The following is an 11,986-nucleotide window of genomic DNA, read 5'->3' as shown; positions in this document are numbered from 1 at the left end:
TTCTTCCCTTTTTAAAACATGAGCACTATATTTGCCCTTTCCCAGTCGTCCGGGACCTCCCCCGATCGCCACAAGTTTTCAGAGCTAATGGCCAATGGCTCTGCAATCACATCAGCCAACTCCCTCAGCACCCTCGGATGCAGCGCATCTGGCCCCATTGGACTTGTGCATCTCCAGCTTTCTAAATAGCCCTTAACCTCTTCTTTCACCACTGAGGCTGCTCACCTCCTCCCCATGCTGTGTTGCCCAGCGCAGCAGTCTGGGAGCTGCCTTTGTCTGTGAAGACCGAGGCCAAAAGAGCATTGAATACTTCAGCTTTTTCCACATCATCTGTCATTAGGTGGCCTCCCCCATTCAGTAAGGGTTCCACACTTTCCCTGACCTTCTTCTTGTTGCTAACGTATCTGTAGAAACCCTTCTTGTTACCCTTCACATCCCTTGCTAGCTGCAACTCCAGTTGTGCTGTGGCCTTCCTGATTACACCCCTGAATGCTCGAGCAATATTTTTATACTCCTCCCTAGTCATCTGTCCAAGTTTCCACTTCTTGTAAGCTTCCTTTTTTGTGTTTACGCTCACCGAAGATTTCTCTGTTAAGCCAAGCTGGTCACCTGCCATATTTAGTATTCTTTCTGCACATTGGCATGGTTTGTTCCTGTGCCCTCGATAAAGCTTCTTTAAAATACAGCCAGCTCTCCTGGACTCCTTGCCCCCTCATATTAGCCTCCCAGGATATCCTGCCCATCAGTTCCCGGAGGGAGTCCAAGACTGCTTTTCTGAAGTCCAGAGTCCGTATTCTGCTACTTTTGTCAGGATCCTGAACTCGACCATTTCATGGTCACTGCTGCCCAGGTTGCCACCCACTTCTACTTCCCCTACCAATTCTTCCCTGTTTGTGAGCAGCAGGTCAAGAGGAGAATGGCCCCTAGTTGGTTCCTCCAGCACTTGAACCAGGAAGTTGTCCCCAACACTCTCCAAAAATTTACTGGATTGTCTGTGCACCGCTGTATTGCTCTCCCAGCAGATGTCAGGGGGATTGAAGTCCCCCATGAGAACCAGGGCCTCTCATCTGGAAACTTCAGTTAGTTGTTTGAAGAAAGCCTCGTCTACTTCCTCCTCCTGGTCTGATGATCTATAGCAGACATTCACCATGACATCACCCTTGTTGCTCTCGCCTCTAAACTTAACCCAAAGACTCTCAACGGGTTTTTCTCCAGTTTCATACTGGAGCTCTGAGCAATCATACAGTGCAACTCCTCCACCTTTTCTCCCCCGCCTGTCCTTCCTGAACAGTTTCTACCCATCCATGACAGTGCTCCGGTCATGTGAGTTACCCCACCAAGTCTGTTCTTCCAGTCACATCATAGCTCCTTGACTGTGCCAGGACGTCCAATTCTTCCTGCTTGTTTCCCAGGCCTCGTGCATTCGTGTACAGGCACCTAAGCTAACTAGCCAATTGCCCTGCTTTCTTGGTATGAATCAGGAGGCCTCCCTTGTTGCACCCTCCTCCTTGCGTTTCCTCCTGATATCCCACTTCCCTCCAGGCTTAGGTCACCATCCCCGGTGACCCTAGTTTAAAGCCCTCCTCACAAGGTTAGCCAGCCTGCCTGCGAAGATGCTCTTCCCTCTCTTTGGTAGGTGGATCCCATCTCTTCCTAGCAATCCTTCTTCCTGGAACAACATCCCGTGGTCGAAGAATCCAAAGCCCTCTCTCCGACACCACCTGCATAACCATGCATTTACCTCCACAATTCGATGGTCCCTACTTGGGCCTTTTCCTTCACCAGGGAGTACCTGGTGGGAGCTCCATTGCTTGAGACAGAGTCCCCGGGACTAGTACTGCCCAACTGTCCCTGTGGAGCTCTCCGCCATGTCCGGTGTTCCCCCAGCCCTGCTCCCTGCTTTTCATCGCTCCTTTGAGGTGGTAGCGCGGCCCAGTGGGCTCAGCACGGGATGTGGAGCTGGGAACTCCGCAGCTTCACCTCCACCTGGCCTCGGCCAAGCCCCTTTTCCAGCTGTGCCTCCTTTTCTCCCCAGCAATATGACCCACCTCCCCGGGTGGGGGCGGTCAGAGGGCTAACGGGTTTGTGTCTGCAGAGTGCCCGGGTACGGCAGGAGAGGGGATGAACCTGACCTCATGGGCTGCCAGATGGATTCCCCTGGGACCTGCACAGCCGTCCTCTCTGCAGTCTGATGAGTCTCTCCCTTGGTGCCTGCTTGCCCTCTGTCACGGGAGCCCCATGGGCAGGTGTGGGAGTCCAGTGACCTGGCTCTACTTCCCCCACATTTCCCTCGGCAGGATCTGGACGACTGTGTCATCAGGCAAACCAACACCCAGTTCCCCTACGGCTACGAGTACCTGGGGAACTCCGGACGCTTGGTCATCACGCCGCTCACCGACAGGTACAGGCACAGTGTGCCCAGCCCCTGCCGCTGCAGGGCGGTCGGCAGCCCCCCAGGGCGCGCTGGGAGTTCAGGGGGATCACAAGAAGCACCTAGAGCTCGTTGGCTAAGTTAAGGTGATCGCTTGATCCCTGACAGTGAAGCTGATGAGGCCGCGTGCTTTGAGATCTCCTGAAGAAAGTGCCACAGGAGAGCTAGGGACTAACTGCTGAGCTTATCATAGAATATCAGGGTTGGAAGGGACCTCAGGAGGTATCTAGTTCAATCCCCTGCTCAAAGCAGGACCAATCCTCAGACAGATTTTTGCCCCAGGTCCCTAAATGGCCCCCTCAAGGATTGAACTCACAACCCTGGGTTTAGCAGGCCAATGCTCCAACCACTGAGCTATCCCTCACCCCTTTTTTGGCTTCATGATGGCTTCAGCTGAGGTCTGTTTCCGTGGCAGAGGGGCTGGATGGGCAGGAGAAGAGCAGAGTGGACATCAGAGTGAGGGAGAGAGGAGATCCCAGTGGCGGATGGCCTGGGGGCGGGCTGGGGAAAGCAGGGAGATTGATGTGTGATCTCCCCTCTCTCTTTCCAGGTGCTACATCACTCTGACCACAGCCCTCCACCTCCACCGGGGAGGGTCTCCCAAAGGCCCTGCCGGCACAGGGAAAACGGAGACTGTGAAAGACCTGGGCAAAGCCCTGGGCATGTATGTGATTGTAGTGAATTGCTCTGAAGGCCTGGACTATAAATCCATGGGGCGCATGTACTCGGGCCTGGCTCAGGTAAGGGGTCAGGCCACTGCACTGGCTCCAGAGCCCATGGGTGCTTCCCAGGGCTGGGACTCCCAGACCCACTCCCCTCCCAGAGCTGGGGACAGAACCCAGGAGCTCTGGCTGCTGGCCCCCCATGTTGTAACTATTAGACCCCACTCCCTCTCCGGGGCAGGGTGTGAATGGGGGGATCTGTGCGCTGCAGCTCCACCCCCACCTTTCTGCTCTCGTCCCACAGACAGGAGCCTGGGGCTGCTTTGACGAGTTCAACCGCATCAACATTGAGGTGCTGTCTGTGGTGGCCCAGCAGATCCTCTCCATTCTCTCTGCCTTGGCCGCCAGCATGACCTCCTTCATCTTTGAGGGCCATAAGATCAAGCTGGTGTGGTCCTGTGGCATCTTCATCACTATGAACCCAGGTAGGAGACATGGGCGTGCCCACGGAAAGGTCTCTCTCGCTGGCGGAGTCACTGGCTTGGGTGTGGCAGGCCCCTTCCCCATTCAGAGTTCAGATGGGCACCACACGGCCACTAGGGAACAACACAAGACCAGCCCGTCCCTATGCAGGGGCCTCGGCTCAGAGTCCCAGGCCTGGGGTCGGGGTAAAGGGAGCGGGGCGGAGATGGCAGGTGGCCAGGGCTAACGTGCTGCTGGGTGCCATGAGGCAGGTTACGCCGGACGCACAGAGCTGCCCGACAACCTCAAGTCCATGTTCCGACCCATCTCCATGGTGGTGCCGGACTCCACGCTCATCGCAGAGATCATCCTCTTCGGAGAAGGGTTCAGCAACTGTAAGGTACTTGCGGGCCTGGGGCCGCCGGGTCTCAGAGAGTCGCCCTCGGGAGCGCTCGTGGCCTGGTCAGTGGGTCCACTCCCTGCCGGGCTCAGAGAATGGGACATGGGGCCTTTCCCGTGTGGGTGGCGCGGGCTCCCATCTGGCCCCAAGATTGGGGGACCAGCTGGCCAGGGTGAGGGGGTTTCTGCTCTTGGGGGTGCTGGCTCTGGTATGGCCCCAGGTTGGAGCCGTGGTTGTTAGAAGAGGGTCAGGGGACGGCAGCCTGGGGTGAGGTGGGGGTTCCCGGGGCTCTTAGCGAGATGCCCCCTCCGAAGCCTGGTGCCCCAGCCCCCCGAAATGGAGCCAGTGTGCCCCGGGCTACCTCGCTCCCCGCTGATGGGCTCCGCTCTGTCCCAGCTCCTGGCTAAGAAGGTCTACACCCTGTACTCGCTGGCAGTGCAGCAGCTGTCCAAGCAGGACCACTACGACTTTGGCCTGCGGGCGCTGACGTCACTGCTCCGCTATGCCGGGAAGAAGCGCAGGGTGCACCCTGACATCATCGACGAAGAGGTGAGGTGCCCCTGGGATCCTGCGTCCGTGCCAGGCGGTGTCGGGCTGGAGGGGAGTTTTGCTGGCGTTTTGGCCATGTGGCACGACGCAGTCAGTGTGCCAGCCGGATCCCCAGTACCCCAAGGGTGCCTGGCTCCCCTGGCTCTTCTGGTGGCACGGGCAGTGCTGGAGGGGAGTTTTGCCGGCGGTTTGGCCGTGTGGAGCAACTCAGTCAGTGTGCCAGCTGGATCCCCGTCACCCGAGGGTGCCCGGCTTACCTGGCTCTCCTGGTGGCTTTCAGATCCTCCTGATGGCCATGAAGGACATGAATATCGCCAAGCTCGCCTCGGTCGACGTGCCCCTCTTCAACGGCATTGTCCAGGACCTCTTCCCGGGCATCGAGTCGCCGGCCATTGATTACGGGAAGGTCAGCTAGCGGGCCCGGCCACTCAGCTGGGCTCCTTCCCCCGGGGCTGGAGCCAAGGAGCCAAGTGAGACGGAGCTCAGCGCCCTCTAGTGCCAAGAGGCTGCACTGCCGAGGCATTTCCTTCCAGAGAGCAGGAGACAGGGAGCTCGGAGTCCTTGGTTTTGTTCCCAGCTCGGGGAGGGGAGCAGGGTGTAGTGGTTAGAGCGGGGGCCGGGAGCCAGGACTCCTAGGTTCTCTCCCTGGCTCTGGTGGATGAGAGCAGGGAGCCAGGACTACTGGGTTCTCTCCCCGGCTCGGGGAGGGAGTGGGGGCTGGTGGGTCAGAGCAGGGGGGCTGGGAGCCAGGACTCCTGGGTTCTCGCTTGGTTCTGGGAGGGGAGCAGGGTCGAGGGGTTAGAGCAGGGGATGGGGGGCTGGCGGCAAGGACTCCTGGGTTCTCCCCCTGGCTCTGGGAGGGGAGCGGGGTCTTGGGGGCATGCCCAGCGAGCTCAGGCCAGGCGTGGAGTGGGCTGCTCCAGGCTCTGCCTTGGGCCATGCCCCGTCCCGGGCTCCCCGCTGTGTGGCTGGGGCCCGTCACCCCAGGCCCGGCCCTGTCTCTGCAGCTGAAGGAAGCCATCGAGCTGGAGCTGAAGGGGATGGGGCTGCAGGTGATCCCCTTCACCATCACCAAGGTTATCCAGCTCTACGAGACCAAGAACTCCCGCCACTCCACCATGATCGTGGGCAACACGGGCAGTGGCAAGACGGTCACCTGGCGCACCCTGCAGGCCACCATGTCCACCCTGTGCCGGAGCGGGGACGCCGCCTACAACCTCGTCCGGGTCAGTGGGCGCTGCTGGGGCCGGGGCCGGGGCCTGCACCGCCTGTGGGTGGGGGGCTGGGGCCATCTCCAGGGGACACAGACTGCCCTGGCGCCGGGGTGAGGGGTGGGGAGGGGGCTGGGATCCGGGGCTGGGCTGGGCGGGGGTCCCTGGCTTCCCGCCCCGGTGATGTCCATGTGCTTCTCTCTCCTCCGGCGGGCGTTGGCACCGGCAGGAATTCCCCCTGAACCCCAAGGCTGTGTCCCTGGGTGAGCTGTATGGAGAGTACGACCTCAGCACCGGCGAGTGGACAGATGGCATCCTGTCCAGCGTCATGAGGGCAGCCTGCGCAGGTACCCACGGCCGCCGGGGCAAGGGCCAGGACCAGGAGTGAACTGCAGCCAGAGATGTGGGCAGGGCACAGCCCATAGGAGTGGGGGGGGCATGGCCAGGGGCAGGGCACGGCTTATAGGATTGGGTGGGGGGATGTGCCCGCGGGCAGGGCACAGCCGATAGGACTGGGCAGAGGGGTGGCTGCTCCCAGCCTGGCTTGGTGGCTTTGCCAAACCCCCGTGTACTGCTTTCTGCTCCTCACTCTGGCTTGTCTGTTCCAATCTCTCCACTGGCCTGCCCCTCTCTGGGAGACTGGCCGTGCCCGGGTGCTGGGGTGCCCCCAGAGCGTGCCGGCCGGTGCCGCCGGTTGGCACCAGCATTCCGCAAACAGCGCCGGGAGGGGAGGTGCTCTCAGCCGTGCACCATGCTGTAGCTGCATGCCGCGGGGAGCTGTGCCCCGGGCCCGGCGTGCTGCGCTGCGTGGGCACCAGATGCCAGGCCGTACCCACCGGCGCCGCGTGGGGGAGCCCCTGCTGTGCGTGGCTGCTCAGCGACCTGCAGTCTCATGGCTTGTGGCCGGGTCTCCCCACGGGAGCCCAGGAGATTCGGTTTGCACGCCGGAGGGGGTGGTGTGTGCGTGCCAGGCTGCGGTGGCATGTGAGAGAGTTCTGCCATTACTAGGAGAAGGGGAAGGGGGCGGGCCTCGGCCTGACCCCAATATCGCTGGTAATTCAGGATGACAGCGAGGTGACAGGCGGCGGGAGCTGCCAGGGGGACTGGCTGGCTCAGCGCCGGGGAAGGGGGATGGGGCCGGTGCCCGCCAGGAGTCTGGTTCCAATTCACATGTGATGCCCAGGCGAGGTGCCACTGAGTCTCGGTTCATGTGGCAGTGTGTGTGTGCCCTTCCTGACCCCAGCCCCTATTAGCCCAGCCCTGCCCCCCCAGCTCTGCAGGTGCCCCTCACTCCCGACCCACAGCCCCTGCCAGCCCAGCCCTGCCCCCCCCAGCTCTGCAGGTGCCCCTCACTCCCGACCCGCAGCCCCTGCCAGCCCAGCCCTGCCTCCCCCCCCCAGCTCTGCCGGTGCACCTCACTCCCGACCCGCAGCCCCCATTCTATCCCTGAATGGCACATGCACATCTCCATTTCATCTCCTGTCCCAGCACCTGCCTCTGTGGTCGGAGGCCCGAGGGCACCTTGAGGGCAGTGGGAGCGGATTGGGGGGAGCAGAGAGGGCTGGGAGGCAGAGCTTTGGGGCAAGGGTGGGGAGCTCCCCGTGCCGCTCCTCCCAGAGCGCTAAGGGGGCTTCCCCTGCTCGCCCGGTCCCGCTAGACGAGAAGCCCGATGAGAAGTGGATCCTGTTTGACGGGCCGGTGGACACCCTGTGGATTGAGAGCATGAACTCGGTCATGGATGACAACAAAGTCTTGACCCTGATCAACGGGGAGCGGATCTCCTTGCCCGAGCAGGCAAGTCCCCCCGGGGGCGGCTCTGAGCGCCGGGGCCAGGAAGGCCGCGCGCTGCCCCGACTGATCCTGTCCCTTCTCTAGGTCTCGCTGCTCTTCGAGGTGGAAAACCTAGCGGTGGCCTCGCCCGCCACCGTCTCCCGCTGCGGGATGGTTTACACGGACTACAGCGACCTGGGCTGGAAACCCTACGTCCACTCCTGGATCGAGAAGCGCCCCAAGGTCCTCGGGAGTGTGGAGGGAATGGGACAGGGGCGCAGTGCAGCACTAGGGGTGGTGGAGTTGGGCTGAGGGGCATTGGCAGAGCCGGGGGTGTGAGCCCAGCGCTGGAGCTGCGGGTTGGGAGTGAGGGGGAGTCCAGGGCTGGAGCTGGGGGAGGGGCTGCAGGTTGGGTGTGGTGGGGGGCCCAGGAGTGGAATAGCCCAAACTGGCCGTGTGGGAGCTTTGCTCTGGGCCCCTCACTCCTCAGGGGGAGACGGAAGCTCTGCAGCGGATGTTTGACAAGTTCATCGACAAGATGCTGACCTTCAAGAAGGAAAACTGCGAGGAGCTGGTCCCCATCCCTGAGTACAGTGGGATCGTGTCACTCTGCAAGCTCTTCTCTGCTTTGGCCACCCCAGAGAACGGGGTAGGTAGCGGGCGGGAGCCCGCCCTTGCGCTCTCATTGGCTGCCTTTCCGCCTGTCGCTACCATCGCTCAGAGCACTGGTGGGCTCCTTTGCACCCCTGGTACCCCTTGGTGTGTGTCTGGGCATGGTAATCAGCATGAGCTTCACTCCTTGACTGTGTTTCCATTGGCGTAAACCAGGAGTGACTCTGCTTAAGTCAACAGAGGTACCCAGCTGTGGGAATTGGGAAGCCGGCCCTTCGGAATCCAGAGCAGGGGGTTTCTGTAGCAGTTTGGTTTAAGAATCATCCCTAGTAGCTAGTGCTCTGGCACCCCCTTGTTTCTCAGCCTCTCCGTGTTCTCGTCCCCCTGACTGCCGGGGCAATACATTCATGGAGGTTAAGTCCATTAATGGCTATTAGCCAGGCCTCTGTTTGTCAGAGGGTGGAGATGGATGGCAGGAGAGAGATCACGTGATCATTACCTGTTAGGTTCACTCCCTCTGGGGCACCTGGCATTGGCCACTGTCAGAAGCCAGGATACTGGGCTGGATGGACCTGTGGTCTGACCCAGTACGACCGTTCTTATGTTCTATTCTTATGTTCTGGTACCATTGGCCAGCAAAGCCTCCTGAGCTTGGAGGATACACAAGTACCATGTAGGGAGAGAAGAAACAAAGATTGATTCACAGAGTTTAAAGGTTCTGTGTGTGTCAACCTACAACTCACCCATCATAGCTGCTGATTTAAGGGTTCAGGGTATGGGTATGCCAGCCTAGAACACTCTCATCATGCAGCCTTACATTCCAGCTGTATCAGCCCAGAACGCTCCCATCATGCAGGCTGATGTTCCCAGTATGACAGCCTAGAACACTCCCATGATGCAGCTTGATGTTCTGGGTATGTCAGTCTAGAACACTCCCACGATGCAGCCTGATGTTCTGGGTACGTAGGTCTAGAACGCTCCCATTGTGCAGCCTGATGTTCTGGGTACATCAATACAGAACACTTCTTGCCGTGTCACCCTATGTTCCGGGTGTGTCAATGCGTGTTTATGGGGAATGCTCTGGTAGCCTGCGGTAAGGTTAGAAAGCCAGCTCAGCGCGAGGTTCCCATCTCTTGCTCTCCAGGTGAACCCAGCAGATGGCGAGAACTACACCACAGTGGTGGAAATGTACTTCATCTTCAGCATGATCTGGTCTGTGTGCGCGGCAGTGGACGAGGAGGGCAGGAAGAAGATTGACAGCTACCTGAGAGAGATGGAAGGCTCCTTCCCTAACAAGGTCCCTGGCACGTCTCCCCACGCAGGCGACCTCCCTCTCTGTGGGCACGAGGGAGCCCAGAGGAATGGTGGTGCTGTGACCAGAGCAGAGCCAAGAGGGTGATGGGAGGGGAATGGCCAATAGGGGAAGGGAAGAGGGACAGCGCTTGCCGAGGGTGAGCAGCTCCATGTCATTTCCTCCCATTCCTGCCCCGCTTCCATCTCTCTTCATGGCATTGACACCTCAAGCCCTCCGTAGTCCCCAGCTACAAGGCTCTGCTGAGCCCAGGGCCTGATCCCCTTGATGGGCCCCAGCTCCGGCTCCTGTCCTGGCCACGTGTTGGGCGCTCCCAGGCCCGGGCCCCTCACGGGCTCTCCCTGCTCCCTCCAGGACACCGTCTACGAGTATTTTGTCGACCCCAAGAGGAAGAACTGGGCCTCGTTTGAGGACAAGCTGCCCAAAATGTGGAGGTACCCATCCAAGTGAGTAACTGGTTGCTGGGGGCTGAGATGGGCTCTCATCACCTAAGCTGGAGCCAGTCTGAGCAGGAGAAGTGGGGTTCCTAAGCTGGGGGGAGAAGCGCACGCTCTGGGAATCTCCTACAAACGATAGATTTTAAGTGATTCTAAGGGATAGCAAACAGATCAAGGATGATTACCTAGAAAATAAACAAAAACCGCAAACTAAGCTCAATATACTACATAGATCGGCTCTGAATAGCAGATCCTCACCCTATGAGATGATACAAGCAGGCTGCAGATCCTTAAGGGGCAAGCTGCACTTGCTTAACACTTGGATCCCCAGGCTCCAGTCACAGGCTAAAAATCCCTTTAGCCTGGGTCCAACACTTCCCTCAGGTCAGTCTTTGTTCCTCAGGTGTTTCCAGGAGTCTTGGGTAGGGCGTGAAGAACCCCAGATGATGTCACTCCCTCCCTTGAGTAGCTTTTAGCCCTTTGTGTCAAAGCTTGGCTCCGAGACTGGTCTGTGGAAAATTACTGACATCCCAAGATGGAGTCTAGAGACATGTGGTCACATCACATGTCCTTGTAGAGTCATACCAGCCATCATAGAATCGTAGGGCTGGAAGGGACCTCAAGAGGTCATCTAGTCCAGTCCCCTGCACTCATGGCAAGACTAAGTATCTAGACCATCCCTGACAGGTGTTTGTGTAACCTGCTCTTAAAAACCTCCAATGATGGTGTGACGATGCGGTTCTGGTGGGACCCAACTGAGAGTGCCAACTCAGGACAAATTGCTCAAACAGGGCAGTTACAGCCCAAGGCTGGGGTTTTTCCACCTCTAAGGCAAACCAAACCAGCCAGACTAAGGGGACTTCGGTCTCACCCCACTGGCTAACTGCAAGTCTCACAAGCAATCTCCTTAACACTCCAGTTTCCCAGTATCACCACCAGTGCCACTCGTTATGGGGACAAATGGTTATGAAAACCAATACCCAAGTAAAAGAAAAAGGTTCTCCCGATCCCAAAGGACCAAGCCCCAGACCCAGGTCAATATACAAATCAGATCTTATCCACAAATTACGCTGTTGCCAATCCTTCAGAATCTAAAATCTAAAGGTTTATTCATAAAAGGAAAAAGATAGAGATGAGAGTTAGAATTGGTTAAATGGGATCAATTCCATACAGTGATGGCAAAGTTCTTGGTTCAGGCTTGCAGCAGCGATAGAATAAACTGCAGGTTCAAATCAAGTCTCTGGAACATCCCCCGCTGGGATGGGTCCTCGGTCCTTTGTTCAGAGCTTCAGTTTGTAGCAAAGTTCCTCCAGAGGTGTGAAGCAGGATTGAAGACCAGATGGAGATGAGGCATCAGCCTTATATAGTCTTTTCCAGGTGTAAGAACATCTCTTTGTTCTTACTGTGGAAAATTACAGCAAAATGGAGCCTGGAGTCACATGGGCCAGTTCCTGCATACTTTGCTGAGTCGGAAGGCATATTTGCCTTCTCTCAATGTATAGCTGATGGTCCTTAATGGGCCATTAAGCAGGCTAGGCAGAGCTAATCTCAGCTTGTCTGGGATGTCACCCAGAAGCATAGCATAAGTTTGCCATACAGACAGTACAGAGCCAATATTCATAACTTCAACTACAAAACTGATACACACATATAGACAGCATAATCATAACCAGCAAACCATAACCTTGTCTTAGACACCCCATTTGACCCCCTTTATACAAGATTTGATGCCACTGCAGGACTTTGGTTGCAACAATGATCTATATGGTCCCAGTTTACGTCAATAACGTCACAGATGGAGATCCCACAACCTCCCTGGGCAATTTATTCCAGTGCTTAACCACCCTGACAGGACATTTTTCCCAATGTCCAACCTGAACTGCCCTTGCTGCAGTTTAAGCCCATTGCTTCTTGTCCTATCCTCAGAGGTTAAGAAGAACAATTTTTCTCCCTCCTCCTTGTAACAACCTTTTATGTACTCGAAAACTGCTATCATGTCCCTTCTCAGTCTTCTCTTCTCCATACTAAAGAAACCTGAGTTTTTCAATCTTCCCTCATTGCTCATGTTTTCTAGACCCCTCATTATTTTTGTTGCTTTTCTCTGGACTCTCTCCAATTTGTCCACATCTTTCCTGAAATG

General features: G+C 57.7%; 2 protein-coding genes across 3 annotated transcripts in view; both read left to right on the top strand.

The window, feature by feature from the left end:
- The first annotated feature begins 1,868 nt into the window (after window positions 1–1,868).
- LOC117869937 (dynein heavy chain 2, axonemal-like) lies at window positions 1,869–3,822 on the top strand. Its single transcript, XM_034757035.1, has 4 exons — window positions 1,869–1,922; window positions 2,298–2,401; window positions 2,982–3,171; window positions 3,398–3,822. The coding sequence occupies exons 1-4, from the start codon at window positions 1,869–1,871 to the stop codon at window positions 3,800–3,802; spliced, it is 753 nt and encodes a 250-aa protein (XP_034612926.1). The 3' UTR covers window positions 3,803–3,822.
- A 13-nt stretch (window positions 3,823–3,835) lies between these two features.
- The window catches only part of DNAH2 (dynein axonemal heavy chain 2), a gene marked incomplete at its 3' end in the record, with an annotated part of 47,106 nt that continues 38,955 nt past the window's right edge, over window positions 3,836–11,986 (top strand). Inside the window, 10 exon segments of one of the 2 annotated variants that reach the window (XM_034757085.1) lie at window positions 3,836–3,955; window positions 4,352–4,504; window positions 4,785–4,910; window positions 5,512–5,730; window positions 5,945–6,062; window positions 7,373–7,509; window positions 7,591–7,728; window positions 7,976–8,134; window positions 9,242–9,394; window positions 9,764–9,855. In XM_034757085.1, the coding sequence (XP_034612976.1) occupies window positions 3,869–3,955; window positions 4,352–4,504; window positions 4,785–4,910; window positions 5,512–5,730; window positions 5,945–6,062; window positions 7,373–7,509; window positions 7,591–7,728; window positions 7,976–8,134; window positions 9,242–9,394; window positions 9,764–9,855 (1,382 nt within the window). 2 annotated transcript variants of the gene reach the window in all.

The sequence above is a fragment of the Trachemys scripta genome, chromosome 25 (genome assembly GCF_013100865.1).
Source record: "Trachemys scripta elegans isolate TJP31775 chromosome 25, CAS_Tse_1.0, whole genome shotgun sequence".
NCBI classification, from domain to species: domain Eukaryota; kingdom Metazoa; phylum Chordata; order Testudines; family Emydidae; genus Trachemys; species Trachemys scripta.
This window is presented reverse-complemented; position numbering and strand designations above follow the sequence as displayed.